This window comes from Ahaetulla prasina, chromosome 1 (genome assembly GCF_028640845.1).
Source record: "Ahaetulla prasina isolate Xishuangbanna chromosome 1, ASM2864084v1, whole genome shotgun sequence".
Classification (NCBI taxonomy): domain Eukaryota; kingdom Metazoa; phylum Chordata; class Lepidosauria; order Squamata; family Colubridae; genus Ahaetulla; species Ahaetulla prasina.
The window spans coordinates 77,669,950-77,688,325 of record NC_080539.1 but is presented as its reverse complement, the minus strand read 5'-3'; the positions used below and the strand labels follow the sequence as shown (position 1 = coordinate 77,688,325).

Sequence of the window (18,376 nt, the reverse complement as noted above, 5' to 3'; positions counted from 1 at the left end):
TACAGATATTTTAACTTAGATTAAAGATTTAATTTGCCCATTCCAAATGCCTAATTTTATAAAATGGTTAGCTATTCTAAAAGAAATTAAAAATAAGACAGAAGTAGACCGATTCTTATGTCTTTCATTCAAACAAATTTGCCCTCACATATAGCCCTAAACTAATTGCTACCGATATCTTGTCAGACTGAGTTCAGAGTAAGCCAGAGCTAATTGTCACAATGAAACCAAAGCAATTAAAGTATACCTGTTCTTGTAATTCAACAGTCAACTATAAATGGTAAGAAACCGTCACCAAGAAGGGAAAAAAACTAGCTTATTATCCAATCAATACAAATTGGGATAAGGAAAATTTTGCTCCCTCTAGTTATCTGAGGGGAGTAGTAACTTTTTCTAATGTCTTTGTATGAATTCTTTGTATAGCTCTTTTATAATCTTCAGTGAGTGGGAGGAAGAGGGGAAAAAACTTACGGTGCAATTATGGCTCTAGCGGGTCTTTTTGTAGACTGTACTTGAGAGAGCCAACCTTCTAGTTGTGCACTCAGCTGAGGTCCTACAGAAAAAATAGATGTTTAAAACAATATTAGCAAAGAAGTATCCCTTGTTATAGTTTTCATGTATTTAATTCTTCTTTTAACAGCAATAATTTAACAGTACAAGCTTGACTTTCAATCAAACCTTATTGTATTTAACAATATTTTTAATCTGAAAAACCCATTAGGGGATTTTGGAGCTACTAATAAGTAGTTGTCAATGTTTCCTGCTTTGTATTTTAGCCAAAGTTGATCTACTGATACATTAGTTTTACTAATACCAATGAAATGAAATGGAATATTTATTTACAAATGTAAATTAAAATGGTGCAAATGACTTATTTCCCAATAAACACTGGGGAAAAAGAAGACCCAGAAAAGAAAAAAGAATCAGATTTCTTGCATAGGTAGCAGGAGAGCATGAGGCAAAAATCACAAGAATATTATAGTTTTAAAACCACGATCAGCTTCTCAGTTACCTCATTTGTCATTATTTCTCCAAGCATTGCTTGGCCAGAAACATATACTCAGTTGCTGAAGATAATCCTCTGGTGTACAGATAATACTATCCAAACATATTAAGATCAACAATACCTGCTGAGTTAGCACACTGCTGAATGTAATTAACTTTACATCTGCCATAGCCTCTCTCAAATATGATTTATAAACTGCTGTTTGGCGTTCACAATTAAATTAAGATTGTTCATTGTTAGAATAGAAACTAGTTCCCTTACTGTGACGGATAGGAGACATCTATCAATGAGAAACAATTATTTTTATGCTAGATTAAGAGCACTATGAAACTGCCTTGCAAGATAACTCTTTCCATCAATACTAAATCCAGGAGCAATATCTATCTTTTAGATGATAACTTTTCCATCTCCTCAGAAGAGCATCTTTTTAACAAGATTTTTTTAACATTTATTGTGACTTTGCTAAATCATCTACAGTATATTTGCTGTAATCTCTTTGCATCCTCTCAATGCACTTTATAGTCCCTGTAGAATTACTTTATACTCATAACTACAGTTGCTAAAATTTCAATTCTGAAAAAGGACTAGTAAATATATTAAAATAAACTGCACCATATGAATAATATTTAAAAAGTGATGAGCAGTGTTTTAAGTTATAATAATAATAACAGAGTTGGAAGGGACCTTGGAGGTCTTCTAGTCTAACCCCTTGCCCAGGCAGGAAACCCTACACCACTTCAGACAAATGGTTATCCAACATTTTCTTTAAAATTTCCAGTGTTGGAGCATTTACAACTTCTGCAGGCAAGTTGTTCCACTGATTAATTGTTCTGTCAGGAAATTTCTCCTTAGTTCTAAGTTGCATCTCTCCTTGATTAGTTTCCACCCATTGCTTCTTGTTCTACCCTCAGGTGCTTTGGAGAATAGTTTGACTCCCTCTTCTTTGTGGCAACCCCTGAGATATTGGAACACTGCTATCATGTCTCCCCTAGTCCTTCTTTTCATTAAACTAGACATACCCAGTTCCTGCAACCGTTCTTCATAAGTTTTAGCCTCCAGTCCCCTAATCATCTTAGTTGCTCTTCTCTGCACTCTTTCTAGAGTCTCAACATCTTTTTACATCGTGGCGACCAAAACTGAATGCAAACTGAATGGGCCGGTTTAGCTCTGCCTGGTAAGGCCTGTTATTAAGAACACAAAGCCTGCAATTACTGCAGGTTCGAGCCCGGCCCAAGGTTGACTCAGCCTTCCATCCTTTATAAGGTAGGTAAAATGAGGACCCAGATTGTTGGGGGGGCAATAAGTTGACTTTGTAAATATATACAAATAGAATGAGACTATTGCCCTATACATTGTAAGCCGCCCTGAGTCTTCGGAGAAGGGCGGGGTATAAATGTAAACAAAACAAAACAAAACAAACAATATTCCAAGTGTGGCCTTACCAAGGCATTATAAAGTGGTATTAACACTTCACGTGATCTTTATTCTATCCCTCTGTTTATGCAGCCCAGAACTATGCTGGCTTTTTTGGCAGCTGCTGCACACTGCTGGCTCATATCTAAATGGTTGTCCACTAGGACTCCAAGATCCCTCTCACAGTTACTACTATTGAGCAAGGTACCACATATACGGTACCTGTGCACTTTGTTTTTTTGGCCTAAATGTAGAACCTTACTTTTTTCACTGTTGAATTTCATTTTGTTAGATAGCGCCCAATGTTCTAGTCTGTCAAGATCCTTCTGTATCTTGAGCCTATCTTCTGGAGTGTTGGCTATTCCTGCCAGCTTGGTGTCATCTGCAAATTTGATGAGTTCCCCATCTATCCCCTCGTCCAAGTCATTGATGAAGATATTGAAGAGTACTGGGCCTAAAACAGAGCCTTGGGGTACTCCACTGCATACTTCCCTCATGTGGATGCAGTTCTGTTGAGGACTACACGTTGAGTGCGGTTGGTCAGTTAAAAATCCATCTGGTGGTGGTGCTGTCTAACCCACATTTTTCTACTTTATCTAGTAGTAGGTTATGGTCTACTTTATCAAATGCTTTACTGAAGTCCAAGTAAATTATATCGACAGCATTCCTCTGGTCCACTAATTTTGTCACTTTGTCAAAGAATGCAATAAGATTAGTCTGGCATGATCTGTTTTTGACTTTTGGTTATTACTTTGTTTGCTTCTAGGTGTTCAGTGTTGGCTTTTGGTTATTACTTTGTTTGCTTCTAGATGTTCAGTGATTCGTTGCTTGATTATCTTTTCCAGAATCTTCCCTGGTATTGAGTCTGGCTTAAGGCATGACTGAAAACTAAAGCAAAACTTTTTTTAGACAATTTGCCTCTAATAATTAAAATCATGATAAATGTGTTAGTATTTGCAATGCCATCAACATTTCATTTTTTTCAAATATTGATTTAATGCAACAATTTTTCCTCAAATGTATGCCTAGCTGCATTGGCCAGCACAGCCAGCAGCCAGTAATTATGGGAGTTGTGGTCCAGAAGATCTAAAGGGCGTCAGGTTGCCCACTTTAATGAACATAGTAGTGCTAAGAAGAGTAAAGAACAAAACATTGAACCATTGTGAAAATTCTATTCCTATTTCAAAGCAGAAAGTGAAAACAAGTTTTCTTTGGACATTATCTAATGCTTATATTAAATGCGTTTCTCCCAACACTTCTCCGCATCAACTCCAGCATCCAAGGTTAACTTAAATTTACTCCCAGAAATCCTTGATTTAAGACCAATAAATATATGTCCATGAGCAGATAAACTGATCTCTTCTGTCAAAGGATGAGCACTTTCATATAATGCTAACCTTTTTTCAGATAAATCTTGGATTTAGAAGTGCCCTTTAAAATCCATTATATTTGCATAATGTTTCAGTAGCTTTCACAGGTTTCTGAATGTTTTCCATTATATTTTTGGTCAAGAGTTACTAAATAAAAATCATATATATTTCAGAGATTCATGCAGAATGAGGAAGAAATGAGGTATAGCCTAATCTATACAATATTAGAAGACTGTTATCTCAATGTCAAGAGAAAACTTGACAGAAAACTGTAGTCACTTAGTAATTATAAAATGTTACCAAATTTTGTTTTCATTGATTAATAATACCTGTCATAAATGGACGAAGTTTGCTGTTAAGAATAGAAACTCAATAAAGCAATAGTTGTGTGGCTTGTTTTTAGAAAATAATCCTAAGAAATATTTTATTTAATCTATTTTAAAACTACAATTTAGATATGTTTCAGTAAGGGTGGTCAAAAGAAAAATGTAAAATGATACTATGTATTATTATATATGGTGGATATATAAATTTGGTGGATTATACAAAATATTTTGAAGAAGATAACGTTTAAGGGCGTAAATTGATTTTAAATTAAATATTAGTAGCTAGATTACCGGCAGCACAATATTGGAAGATGGAACATTTGTCCATCATTGAAGACTGGACGCTAAAAGCAGTGAACTTACTGGAGAAGGCGGAAATCTCAGCGTACCAGAAAGACTATCCACAAGAAAGATGTATATTGGAAAGGAGAAGATGGATCGACTATTTTTAAAACAAATATTGGATTAAGAACTATCAAGTAGCCTATGAATGAATAGAATGTACTGTATATTTTCTTTTTTCTTTTTTTTTCTTTACTATGGAGAAGGGGAGTTAAGGTTCTAGGGGATGGATGGGAGTCTATGGATAGTTTGTGTATTCTAGCTTATGATTGTTAGATATTATACCCTGTATATTGCTCTGGGAAGTCTGGGGAGGGAGTGGGGGGATTGGGTGAAGGTGGAAGGGGGGAGGGGGGAGGGGAAAGGGTGAAGGTTGGTGGGAGGAGGAGGGGATGTATGGGTAAAAAATTTTTGTAAAACTTTTTAATAAAAAAAAGAAAAGAAAAATATAAAATAAGGTTTGACTACTACCATTTTTTTGGATTCTGGGAAAACTTCTATTTGTGACTGAAATATCAAAATCATGTAGCAGTTTGTTTCTGTACCAAGGTTTGTTAGCATTTGACTTGTTTGGGCCTATCAGATTAATTCTTTTTACTAAAATCTTAACCAAATTTTGGAAATTTTAACAAACTACCATTATTTATGCAGTTACATCACACTAAACACTGACAAAGACTAAATTTTGAGTATATTTGATAGAGTTATAGAGAGAGTGATTAGGAATATTGTATCTATATGATTGAATTTATAATGCAGTAGAATTCCAACATCTTGATTCCCCCAGATGTATTTTGTAAATATATTTCTAATCATAACCCAAATGACTCTTATTTATTTATTTATTTATTTATTTATTTATTAAATTTTTATACCGCCCTTCTCCCAAAGGACTCAGGGCGGTGTACAGCCAAGAGATAAAAAACACAAAAATATACAATTAAAACAACAATTTAAAACCGAGCATATTATAAAAAATGGCCAACATTTAAAAATTTAAAATTATGAACCCTAAAATAATAAACCCCAGTTAAAAATTTAAAAATATTAAAAATATTAAAAATATTAAGCCAGTCCCGCTTGAATAAATAAGTGCGTTTTTAGCTCACGGCGAAAGGTCCGAAGATCAGGCACTTGACGTAGTCCAGGAGGAAGTTCGTTCCAGAGCGTAGGAGCTCCCACAGAGAAGGCCCTGCCCCTGGGGGCCGCCAGCCGACATTGTTTGGCGGACTGCACCCTGAGAAGACCCTCTCTGTGAGAGCGTACGGGTCGGTGGGAGGCATGAGGTAACAGCAGGAGGTCCCGTAAGTACCCGGGCCCTAAGCCATGGAGCGCTTTGAAGGTGGTAACCAAAATTTTAAAGCACACCCGAAAGACCACAGGAAGCCAGTGCAAGCCGCGCAAGATTGGTGTTACATGGGAGCAACGAGTTGCTCCCACTATTACCCGCGCAGCTGCATTCTGGACTAGCTGCAGCCTCCGGGTGCACTTCAAGGGCAGCCCCATGTAGAGAGCATTGCAATAATTCAAACGGGAAGTGACAAGAGCGTGAGTGACCGTGCATAAGGCATCCCGGTCAAGGAAGGGGCGCAACTGGCGAACCAAGCGTACTTGGTAAAAAGCCCTCCTGGAGACGGCCGCCAAATGATCGTCAAACGACAGCCGCCCATCCAGGAGGACGCCCAAGTTGCGCACCCTTTCCATTGGGGCCAATAACTCGCCCCGGACAGCCAGCTGCAGCTGCAGCTGGCTGTACCGGGGTGCCGGCATCCACAGCCACTCCGTCTTGGAGGAATTGAGCTTGAGTCTGTTTCTCCCCATCCAGACCCGTACGGCTTCCAGACACCGGGACAGCACTTCGACAGCTTCGTTGGGGTGGTCCGGGGTGGAAAAGTACATCTGCGTATCATCAGCGTACAGATGGTAACTCACCCCGAAACCACTGATGACCTCACCCAACAGCTTCATATAGATGTTGAACAGGAGAGACGAGAGAATCGACCCCTGCGGCACCCCACAAGTGAGGCGCCTCGCGGTCGATCTCTGCCCCCGTCAACACCGTCTGCGACCGGTCGGAGAGATAGGAGGAGAACCACCGATAAACGGTGCCTCCCACTCCAGCCCTCCAACCGGTGCAGCAAGATACCATGGTCGATGGTATCGAAAGCCGCTGAGAGATCTAATAGGACCAGGGCAGAGGAACAACCCCTATCCCTGGCCCTCCAGAGGTCATCCATTCTTCTGGGAATAAGAAGGGAAGAGATCCATATTTAGTAACACTTGGTAAGAGTGGTTTTTTTAATTTGAAGTATACCAAACTATTAAATATTTTAATACAAAATAATTATGAAAGCAAATACTCTCTGATATTAGGTAAGAAAGTTTCCTCAAGACATCCAATATAAATGATGTGAAGAGAAAGATGAATAAACAAATAAACTATATCTTAATTACCAACCTTGACAGATTTAAATGGTTTATAATTTGACTGTCTACATTTATCTGGCTGTTAAGATCTGAGGTTTTTCTGACAATAGAAGTGAGCCTTCACTTGTGCTACTCCCAATCTTGGAATGCACTCAGTCAGAAGTTGCATTCTGCCCTACTACTAGGCATTTGTAAAAAGAAGTTATACCACCAAACTTTTATTGTCAAACTTTTAATTAATATTAAAAGTAACAGTAATAATTTTAATTTAGGTTTTTAATTGCTTATATTGATTTTGTATTTTAATTTCAACAGCCCTGTTAATTGTTCATCAGAATTGAAAGGTGGAGTACAAATAAAATAAAAACCAGGCTCTGCTCAGACTAAAGTGTAGTCTGGTTTAAACAATGCACTAAACCAAAATGTGGCATGTCTGTTTTTTGTTTAGACTTGTTTTACACTTCATGCCAAACCACTGTTTGTTCAATTACAATTTACTTAATCAACTAAAATTGCCTAAACTTGCCCAAGCACATGCTATGCTTTACAGGATACAACGTTTATTCAATCTGATAAACTAAAGTGAAACAAACCCATTACAACTTAGGTCAAAATAAACTTAGCAAATGAAACAAGTAAAACCACTGAGGGAGGTAGCTAGCTAGCTATGGTCTGTCTGTCTGCCCATCCATCTATCTATCATCCTTTTTGCATAGTATTAATTCCTTTTCTGCATACAGGTTCACATACACAAAATGCTTAATAGTATATCATATTAGATGATAAATGCAAATTTAAAAAATGCAAGCAACAATAGCACAAGAAGCAAAATGCTTCTTGAATAGATGAACTTTCCCCATGTGAGGAAACACACAACTCAGATAATCAGAAGAGAAGAGGAATACAACGGATTTCTATTTGATGTGACACTATTTGAAATTAAGTTTTTTCTTCATAGGCCCTCATTTCATAGCATCACCATTTCATAGAAATAAAAAGAAACGTTTATAACATAAAATGGTCAAATGAAAGAAAAAAATTAGTGCATTTTTTAAGATTTTCAAAATACAACTCTATAGACAATATTTTAACATTTGCTAATCAATCCATCCAAAAAAGTGTAAAAATATCCATATCCATTTATTTGTAAGTTTTACATTGAATTGTCAAATGTTGAACTTTTAGAGATCTTTTGTCTCATTTGTTTAACAGCATTTTCTGTTTTAACACACACACACTAGATAGATAGATAGATAGATAGATAGATAGATAGATAGATAGATAGATAGATAGATAGATAGATAGATAGATAGTCAGTCAGTCAGTCAGTCAGTCAGTCAGTCAGACAGACAGACAGACAGACATAGGTATATATAAAAATAATCTTCCAATTGTGGATAAACCTCATTTGTGCCTGATGAAAGTTCTAGTCTTTAAAAACATATGCACATAAAGTTGATGTTCCCAAAGGTGTCACCATACTCTTCTTAAAAGAACATTTGCTTGCAGATCATTTTAAACTTTGGTGCTTAATCAGCATTTGCTTCAGCAAAATGGGCTGGTGTATACAAGTTCTTTTGTAATTACTGAGCTCATGTCAGATTTTTTTGTAGAATAAGCAAGAGACCACAGCAAACCTGTCTAGCCAGCCAGTTCAGTTTTCTGCCTTGCTGCCAACTCCCTAGAGCAGGGAATGTGTTTACTCTGCAGTACATACAAGTTTGGACACAATAGGAGTATCTCCACATTATTTAAAATCCATTACTTTATTTATTTAAACTTATAATTTGTCTCAAGAAACCTCAGCACTCTGATTTAGTTTTGTGGAAAGGGAGTGAAAACTTTGTTGACTAAGACATGTTTTTCTAATTTCCACATGCACTATATTCAAGATCTGGTATGGAAGAGAGAAAGTAAATCTGAGGTATACATATATAAAATTTGTGTGTCTCTCCAAATTTATGATGCTTAGCTTCTGCTCTTCAGCTGAAGACTCACATTTATTTCTAGGACTGTGCAAAAATATGGATTCAAAAAGGAACACGTTTCAAAATATGTAGAGCACAAACATTACATGTTAGCAAATTCTTAAGGAAGCTGCATCTTTTCCCAACTCACATAAGCTTTGCACATGATTTAAGAAGACACCAATAAACGCCATGTGCATGTTTCTGCCCTCTAAATAACTTTCCCTTTCAAATTCAGACTGCTGAACAATGATATTTATTGTTTTGCCAAAACAGCCCTTCTGTCTTTCTATTTCCCCTGTCCTCCTTCTGTAATGTACACTGAGAATTTATTAATAGGAACAAAAATCTTCCTTTATTTCAAGTGATATAATAGGAGTTTCTGCCACTACATTAAACCTTCCAACTCCAGTTACAGCCCCAAAATGTCCAAACTGACTTCATAAAGAGATTCTCGATTCATTTCAGATTTAGTTATTCCTACTCTATACCCTTATAAACAACTAGGAAATGCAGATGTATCTTACTGGGAAAAAAACAAATAGAAGGGGTCTGGTAACAAATAGAAATGGTCTAGTTAGTAGCATCTTTTCAAACAATTTTTATTAAAAGACATACATTTTTGTGAGCTGCAGCTCACTTTACCTTGTGGATAGAGGTATACTTAAAATATATATAACTAAAACAAAGCTGAGAAAAGACATCATGAGGTGAGTGAGGTGTTTCCTAACAAAAAAATTAGAGTCAGCAGCAATTCAATTTTTTCTTCTTGCTTCTACTGTTAAGACTGGACTCTTATACCAACTCTTCCACCACAATAAATAATTATTACCCACAAGAAGATTCACATTAAAAGCCCAAGGAATTCTGAACCCCTTCAAGGCTCACCACATTGGCAATATGTGGTATGTAATCTGAGGCTCCCCATTTACAGCAAATGTAAAAAATATAATGTCCAGGAAGATAAATAGTTTTCTCTATAAATTCAGTCTTCAGACAAACAGTATTATCTAACTTTATCCACTGCCATTAGGATAGTAGCCTGATTTATGGTAAAGTACCTTTCAGGTCACCAGAAGACAGATCCAGTAAGAAAGGACTGGCTCCATCTCTTCTAGTTAGAAAACAGAGTTTAAGCTTCTTCCTAACCTATGGAAGAAGGCTCCTTCCTTCAGCAATGTATTCACTTCAGCTGAGTGATTAAATTTCTCTTTTATTGTGTATTTTATTGTAATAACAAGTGTGTAATCAGTAGGACACATGGAAACAGAAGAAAACTATATAACAGCATGGTATAGGAAAGTAATGCACATCCTAGATACTGGGGGTCACTTTCTTAATATACTTCTCTTTCTAACTAAAGTAAGTTCATCAAAATCTCCTTCTAAAGAACAAAATACTGCTGGTCTTCTCGGTCCCTGAAGATGGATCTAAGATATACCATAGCATTACTCCCAGGTTGGTCAATTGTTATTATGGGTGCCCCAAACCTGTGTCTGAGGAGATGAACATATATTTTATAATATCTTTTAGAGGTAGGTGATTCCACTCCACAGCTACTTAAAATGCTTATTAACATTACTCCTGCTGTTAAGTCTGCCAACAATCATACCTGTACAGAAAGTGCTAAGAACAAAGAAAACATTTTCTTGTTGACTGTGAACACCAGGATTATGTATTATCCAATTCACCTGTTAACTGTGGAACAGGAAACCTATTTTCCCAATTTTCTTTTTAGTAGGAAACAATCATTCCTTTGCTGGTCTAGTCTACATTTACATTCACAGTCATATTCACATTTTGGGCTCAGTGAGATCTGGAAAGTGTTCTAAACAATGAAGCAGTTCTGGCCAGAAATACCATGTACAGGTTCCCAAGAACACTTCTACCTCCCTAAGCCTTCAAACCAAGGCTTGGGCTATCAGAATCCTGATTCCTGGTAAAAAAAAGTTCACAGAAAATTAATTTGGGGGAATCACTAAGAATGTGTATATATTACTGACAAGACCCATGTAGGGAAATGAGATAGCAGGAATATGTCTCTAGAGGTTCAATATATATGAAATACCTACGGTAGAAGTAGAGCTATTGGCTTGTCATTGAAATTCAGTGCTGTGATAATCGTGCTCTTATGAGCTTTATAAGGTTCAACTACCCAGACAGTAAGTTCTCTTTCTTGGCACTGCATCCCCGAGTCAAGAAAACCTTCCTTCCTTCTTTGTTAATTGTAACTGTAGATGTAGAATCAACCTAGATGGTGCCAGCATATTTTAGCTAAATTCAGGCAGTATGAAACAGTAGCACATTAACCTGAGCTTTTGCCATAGAGGACATTATGATGAGCAGCTTGTCTAGGTAACCATAAATGTGGAGCCACTGGGTTCTTAACTGGCCCAGAGGAGCCATTTTCACTTTTTGATGAATAGCCACAGTGACAAAGCCAAACTGAAAAAGAGAGCTGTGAAGTGAAGCTGATTCCTTTTGCATACAAATCTGAGGAAACTTTTGGAGCAGGCGAGGGTTCCTAGTTAGAATATTAGGTAAGTTTCTGACAAATCCATCAAAATTAGAAAGTTAATTACTTTATTTTAAAGCTTCATTGTCTGATAAATTTATTCTGGGGCCAGAGTTCAGTTCAAGACAGTATTTTGGCAATATGGAAAAAAAAACCAATGTAGATTTCTTCTGCGATAGGTGCTCTTAATCTACCTGTTTTGGTATGTGAGGTTGTAGGTGTGTCTGAATTTCTGCAATTGTAGGACCACTTAAAAAGTAATGGAATCAAGTTGAGAAATGTCTACCTTGGTTGTGTGCTAAACCTGGCAACTTTTTGGCTACTGAACCTGGGAATCCAAGAGGGTACATCACCCAAATATCTTCTGCCCAGAACGAAGTAGGGAATTCAGTCTTTGGTGTGAAAAGGAGATGCAGGGCATCTCTTGTATTTGCTTTCTTCCTTCTATTGGGCTATAGGCAAAATCAGACTTATCAATACTTATTGCTTATTCAAATAGCTTCTTACCAAAGAAGGGCTTTGCTGCAAGTTTGGCTTTCAACTGTTGGTTGGTTCAGGCAACCTCCGAGTCTGTAATGGTATCTGGGAAAGAGTTTGGGAGATAGGGAAAAAAAACCCTACCTAGGGAGTGATCAGATAAGAAACACCACAGCCTACAGCTGGATATTGGGCTAGGCAAGAGGCTCAGAAGAGACCCTCCCTAGTTTCTCACAGGTATTCCCCAGTGCCTTCTCAGCTGTCACGGGAGGAAGAGGTTCAAGAAGCCATCTTCTCTTACTTTCTCTTGCCATCCTGGGTTGGCAACAGACCTGTTGGTCTCTTAATCAGCCTCAGCCTTCTGATGCTCCCATTGTAACATGTGGTGGGATATTCATAGACTTGCCCACATTATGGCCCTGTCCAAGGCCTTGTTTTCTGTGGTACAGGAACTGGCCTTCAATCTTGCAAGGTTATTCACAGGCTTGAAGTCAGCATTGCCACTCATCTCCATGCTGTGCCTACCTGGAGGTCTGATCAAGCTCTTTCCCAATCTCCTACATTAATCTGTCAGCTCGGCTAGGTAGCTACAATCTCCTGCTGTCATATCAATCAGCCAACAGAGAATAGCCAGGAAACATTTTTGTATACTATAATGGTCAGAGTGCTTGTTAACAACTTCTGGGCTCTTTCTCTAGGTCTCTCTCATTCTTGGTTCCCAAGTAGAATGTTGATGGAATATTTCCTTTGAAAATTCCTCTAGAAGACAAAGAGTGAGGAAAAAAGCCTTAAAGCCTGCTTTCTAACTGGAAAAGATGAAAAACTCCTTCCTTACAAGCGTCATTTCTGGTGGCTGAGAATAGAATATGCCTGTGAAAGGATTCCTCCTTCCACCTGCATTCTTCCACTCAACTGCAGTCTACTTTTCATTTTAGGATTGAAGGCCAAAGAGAAGGTTCCTGGCCAACTGTGAGAACTCCAAAGCTAAGAAAATTAGGAGATGCTGAATAAACAGCAGATATAGCTGGCCAATTAAGACCACAAACAATACAAACAGTCTCTTCATTGCTTTTTTGCTCCAACAACCTTATCTCCTAATTTTTAACAAGTGGTATGCTGAGCTTTCATGAAATGCTAATGTGGGTGAATCCACATAAGGAGGCCCAGTATATCATATGGATGTAAAAACCTAGTAGCCAAATGGGAGGTTGGTTTACTCTTCTTTATAATCTTTAGATCATCCAATATAGAGATTGGCTTGAAATTAATCATATTTTTTGACCTCCCATGAATAGATAGAAAACAAGAGTATTTGTAAATAAGGGATGCTTCTATTAAATCATCACTGTAAGTACATTAAAATATATGTGAAAGGAATGAAATGGATTCAGTTTTTTTTAAAAAAAGAACATTTAATTTAAGAAAAGCTGGGAAGTGACAGCTATATACCAGCTAAAATTATTGCTCTTATATAACTGCAGAAGTCCTCAATTTTTCCAATCATCTGCTTCAGATCACAGGATAGAATGCTGTTAACAATACCAATACCAGTGCACCATACAGTACCAGACATAGCAAGACTATGTTTTGGCAGCCAACTCTTCTTCAACTCTGCTTAGCAGGAAGCCTTATTGTGTTTACAACTAGACCTTCAAATGGTATGAGACAGCATTTTAAGCCTATCTTCCACACATCTGAAACCATAATCATATATGCTTTGTTTGGTGGATACAATATTTGTCTAAAAAACAATACAGAACACAGTTAATCACATTTTCCCAGATATCTAAACAATAAAACTGTATTCTGTTTTGCAAACGTTTTAAACTAAAAGAAGCAACGCATGCTATAAAACTAAATTATAATTGCTGCTGTGAAAGAATTAAATTTCTAAGCAAGTAGCAAGTAGGCAGATGTGCTATTTATATGCTTGTAAAAATTGATGTATTCCCTTTCTCTATCACATTTTTAAGATGAGAATATACATTACAAGCTAGATGAAGTAAGTATATGTTGCTTTCACTGCTTTGTCTTTCCCTAGAGAGTTTTTTTTAGGCCAAGTGAAATATCTGATGAGCACATACAGAAAGAAATCATATTGTAGGCAATGTGAATCTTACATCCTGCAGAGGGCACTCTTGTGCACGTTTTCTCAAGAAACTACTGTATAAGAAACAAAGGTGGGGGAGAAAGAAAAATATTGATAACTGGTTATTTTACCGGATACTGGAAATCAAGTGACATCTAAATGCACCCCCCCCCCTAAAAGCATTGTCTCCTTTACAATTTCACTGCATGTGTGATGCAAAAATTCAAATGCGGACAAACAAAAAGATTTTAAAATAATCTTTCAAACCCTTAAATCCTGCATGCACTGGCCTCTTCAGTTCCATGGGATTTCAACACAGTATTTAAAGATGTGTTTGTCAAAATTGTTGCCACCCCGGGCAGTAAGGAAGAAGCCGGAGAAATGCCTACTAGCCTGGTCCCGAGTTACAACTGCTGCGTTCCCACAATGCAATTCGCCCCCTCCCTCGCTTTACCCTAAATGACCCCTTTTCATTCACATACACACTTCGGGGATCTTGGTCGGTTCCGTGACTCTACACGAAACCCCCACCCCATCCCCACCCTAGAGGATTCCTCATCGGTTCTTTGTCCTAGGCACCTTCCCTGAAAGGCGCTGTCCGCTTCCTCTACGGGAGAGAAGAAGAGAAGTAGGGGAGATTTCCGGGGCCAGCCTTCAAGAGGAACATCTTTTCCTCTAGGCTCTGTCGATTCCTTGGGAATCGATCCCCAGCAGTCCAAGCAGGTCATTGTCTGGGGGCGGCAGAGGACGATTAATTGGGGGGGGTCTAGAAGAGGGTCCCGGCATTCCCGGCTTAAAGTGCTGATTCAATCAAAGGCCCACCCCGGCCCCAGCGATCATGGGGATGACGGGAGCCTTTTCCGCACTAAACCACGCCGGCTCCTGCGATTAATCGCTGTTATACGTCCCCCCACCCAAAAGCAACAGGCGCCCTCCCGGCTTCCTGGCAGGATAACGTCGGCCGATTTTGCAACACCTCTTCTTCCCCCCTTCCTCGGCCAAAATGCTCCCTAACGGCGATCGCACGCACCAAAGTTAATGTCACGGCAGCTGAAGCACCAGCTCGGCAGCGCCCTACCGGATTCAGTGGGATTCCCTTACCAGAAACGCCTCCGAGATTGCAGCCTTATTAGGACAGGGACTTCGGTGAATTGACAGTCGACTTCCACCGCCACCCCCCACCCCCGCGGGTGGCTGCAATTTAAGGAAGGAGGGGGCATCGCCAACTGCTAACGCCGCCGCGAGAAGTTTACCGATCCGCCTTTCGGTGTGTGCAAGTGGCCTTTGGGAATGGAGCACGGGTTCAGTGCCTCCGGGGCACCGTTTTGTCCTCATCCTCGTCCACCGTTCAGCATTTGACATGCCACTTCTTCGAGATTTTGTAAGCGCATAAAGCAGCGGAGCAGTTCTCTCCGTTGAACGAAAGGGAGAGTTTTGAGTGCTAAAAGTCGCCCCAATCCCCCGACAGAGCCGCCACCCCCACCCCGCTGCCGCTCCTCAACTTAGCTCCTCAAGCAGGCCCCGCAGACACCCGCCACCCACCCGCGGAGGCTTGTGACCCAGCTCGTACCTGAGGCCGTGTACCAGCTGCCGGCATGGCTGGCCTCCCGGCAGAGCGCTCGGTTGGACATCTTGGTGCCTGAGCCGCCTATGGTGTTGGGGGAGTGTCGGGAGGGGGGGGGCAGGAGACGAGTCCGGCCGCGGCGATATTAAGTCCCCCTCCTCCCCCGGCAGAAGTGAAACCCCCGGGAAGGGGGAAGCGGTGCTGCTGTAGGAACCCCGGGATAGAAAGCAAGGCAGTGGAGGCGGCACGCAGTGAGGCGCTCGAAGCTGCCGTACGATCCGCCGGCCTGTGAGCAAACAGCGGGGGAGAGGAAAGGAGGCGGAGGAAGGCTGAGCCTAAGGGGGACAAAGGCCAAGGCAGCAACCGCCGCCTGGGCGATACCCACAGAGCAGGCGGCAGCCGCCGGGTTTGGCCTAACTCGGCTCCTGTGGCATAATAACTAGAGCAGCGTGGCTCTCCATTGGGCAAAGGAAAGCAAAAGGTCCTGTGGCGATTGGGTAATGGGTTTTCCCTGTTCGCCGGACTGGCATAATCGCAGCTTCCCATTGGGCGGCGCTCTGAACGGCCTCCTTTCGACTGGATGAAGGGAAGGTTGCGGGCGGGATCATTTAAGATTGGTCCAGGGAAGTTGCCGTGGCGATGGCATCTGGCCTCTCTGATTGGGAGGTTGGTGTCTCTGAGGTGAAGGGAAGATTAGAGGAAGAGGTGGGCATGGGAGAGGAGGAGGCGGGACCACCTCGAGGGGAGATGAGGGAAACCTACTAACTCGACGGAGGTTGGGGGGTGGGGGTGGGGTGGAGGAAGACCCGCTCAAGGGAGGGGGTGAAAAAACCGCGTGTGACAGTTGCTGCTTCTGCTCTGCGTGGTTCTCTCGAAAGTTAGAATGCAAAAAAGGTGGATTCCCGAAAAAGAACGTCGTCGCTTAATATTCGGGGAACTTGTGCACCCGGATGTGTTGCACTAAAACGCCCGTAGTGTGTGCAGCTAGCAATGGGTATTGGAAGTTTTAGGTCCAGCACATATGAAGGCTTCCAAATTAATTCAGTTTCTGGCACCTGCTCAGTTTCTAATTTGTAAAAGGGATGGAGAAGGGAATTTCTTTTCATCTGAAACAGAATATTTCAACACTGAAACAGTCTGTTTCAAAACAGCACTGCACAAGAACAACTAGACACAAGAACAGTTTTTTCCTGGAACGCCATCACTCTGCTAAACAAATAATTCCCTCAACACTGTCAAACTATTTACTAAATCTGCACTACTATTAATCTTCTCATCATTCCCATCACCAATCTCCTTCCACTTATGACTTTAACTTTGTTGCTTGTATCCCTAAGATTTATACTGATATTGATTGTTTCCTGATTGCTTATTTGTAGCCTATGACTATCATTAAGTGTTGTAAGTGTTGTACTTTGATGAAGGTATCTTTTCTTTTATGTAAACTGAGAGCATATGCACCAAGACAAATTCCTTGTGTGTCCAATCACACTTGGCCAATAAAAAAATTCTATTCTATTCTACTCTATTCTATTCTATTCTATTCTAAAGTTTGCCTTACTGTATTCAGAATGATCTATTTCAGTATCTCTACAAATCACATCAGCAGAGAAATTTCAGAAGAATGTTAGGTTGGAATCATTTCAGCTTTGCAGGTAGTGATAGTCTTTATTATCAGACAGGAGTTGCTCTGAGATACTTATTATTTTGGAGCAGCCAAGGATGGTTTAATTATTTAAATATTTAACATTCATATTGAAGAAAGTTAGCACCCACCCCCCTCCTAGAAGAATGAAATATTTTAGGAAATATTAAAAAGGCAGAATAGTATATTTCTGTGGATGAGAAAAGGAGAAACATGTTTTGAAGACAAAGCAGCACTCTGACACGATCCCCGCTTCAGCTCCAGGGTGATGGGTTTAAGACACGATCCTCAAGACATGATAAGATTAGCCCTCTACCCATCTAGCAACAGAACTCACCACATGGCATTTGGGAAGATTGCATCACCCAGCAAGATTCAACCAAGCTTGGGACTCAGGACACTACAAAGTTACCCCTGCATGGATGGATAGATAGATAGATAGATAGATAGATAGATAGATAGATAGATAGATAGATAGATAGATAGATAGATAGATAGATAATTAGGTAGATACCTGCATGTATATATGTATATATAACCTCAAACCATGTGGTCCTGTCCACCATTAAATCATCTTTCCAAGCAGTCTCTGTATTTCCAGTGTCTTTCTTCCCACTTGGAACTGAACCCAGATGGACATTTCTTCCAACAATATTGGTTTAATATTGACATCAGTAGTGGGTTTCATTTACCTTTGCTACGGGTTCGCAAATGTGAGTGCACATGTGCTGGGCGCCCATGATGACGTCCAGGCGGGTGGGTGGAGCCACCCGCCGCTACTAGTTCGCCCAAACCGGATAGAACCACCACTGACTGGCATACTTATTGGACATTCAGTCACCACAATCTTCATCCAGAAACAGTTAAAGCACCAGCCTAGAAAGTAAGAGCCAGTTCAGGTTCCATCTTAACCATGAAAGCCAGCTGGGTGTCCTTGGGCCAGTCACTCTTTCCCAGTCCAATTCACCTCACAGGGTGCATTTAATAGCCTGGTAGAACAGAACAGAACAACAGAAAAACAGAGTTGGGAGAAACCTTGGAGGTCTTCTAGTCCAATCTCCTGCTCAAGCAGGAAATCATATCTGGACCTCCATTTCAGACAAGTAGTTGTCCAGTTTCTTCTTAAAAGCCTCCAGTGATGGAGCACCCACAACTTCTGAAGGCAAGGCGTTCCACTGGTTAATTGTTTTCACAGTTAGGAAATTTCTTCTTAGTTCTAGGTTGCTTCTCTCCTT

The 18,376-nt window shown here is 40.0% G+C and overlaps 1 protein-coding gene across 5 annotated transcripts in view; it reads right to left on the bottom strand.

The window, feature by feature from the left end:
• The window catches only part of MEMO1 (mediator of cell motility 1), a 29,447-nt gene extending 13,466 nt beyond the window's left edge, over positions 1-15,981 (bottom strand). For 2 of the 5 annotated variants that reach the window (XR_009152917.1, XM_058164953.1), the window contains exons 1-2: positions 2,682-3,157; positions 472-553 (exon numbers count right to left, since the gene is read on the bottom strand). Coding sequence is in view for 4 of the 5 variants with exons in the window: in XM_058164953.1 (XP_058020936.1) it covers positions 472-553; positions 2,682-2,916 (317 nt within the window). In the remaining variant the exon portion in view is untranslated. Of the gene's footprint in view, positions 1-471; positions 554-2,681; positions 3,160-15,502 lie in introns of those variants that run through there. The other 3 variants (XM_058164964.1, XM_058164972.1, XM_058164946.1) reach the window with 3 other exon arrangements.
• Positions 15,982-18,376: the final 2,395 nt, after the last annotated feature.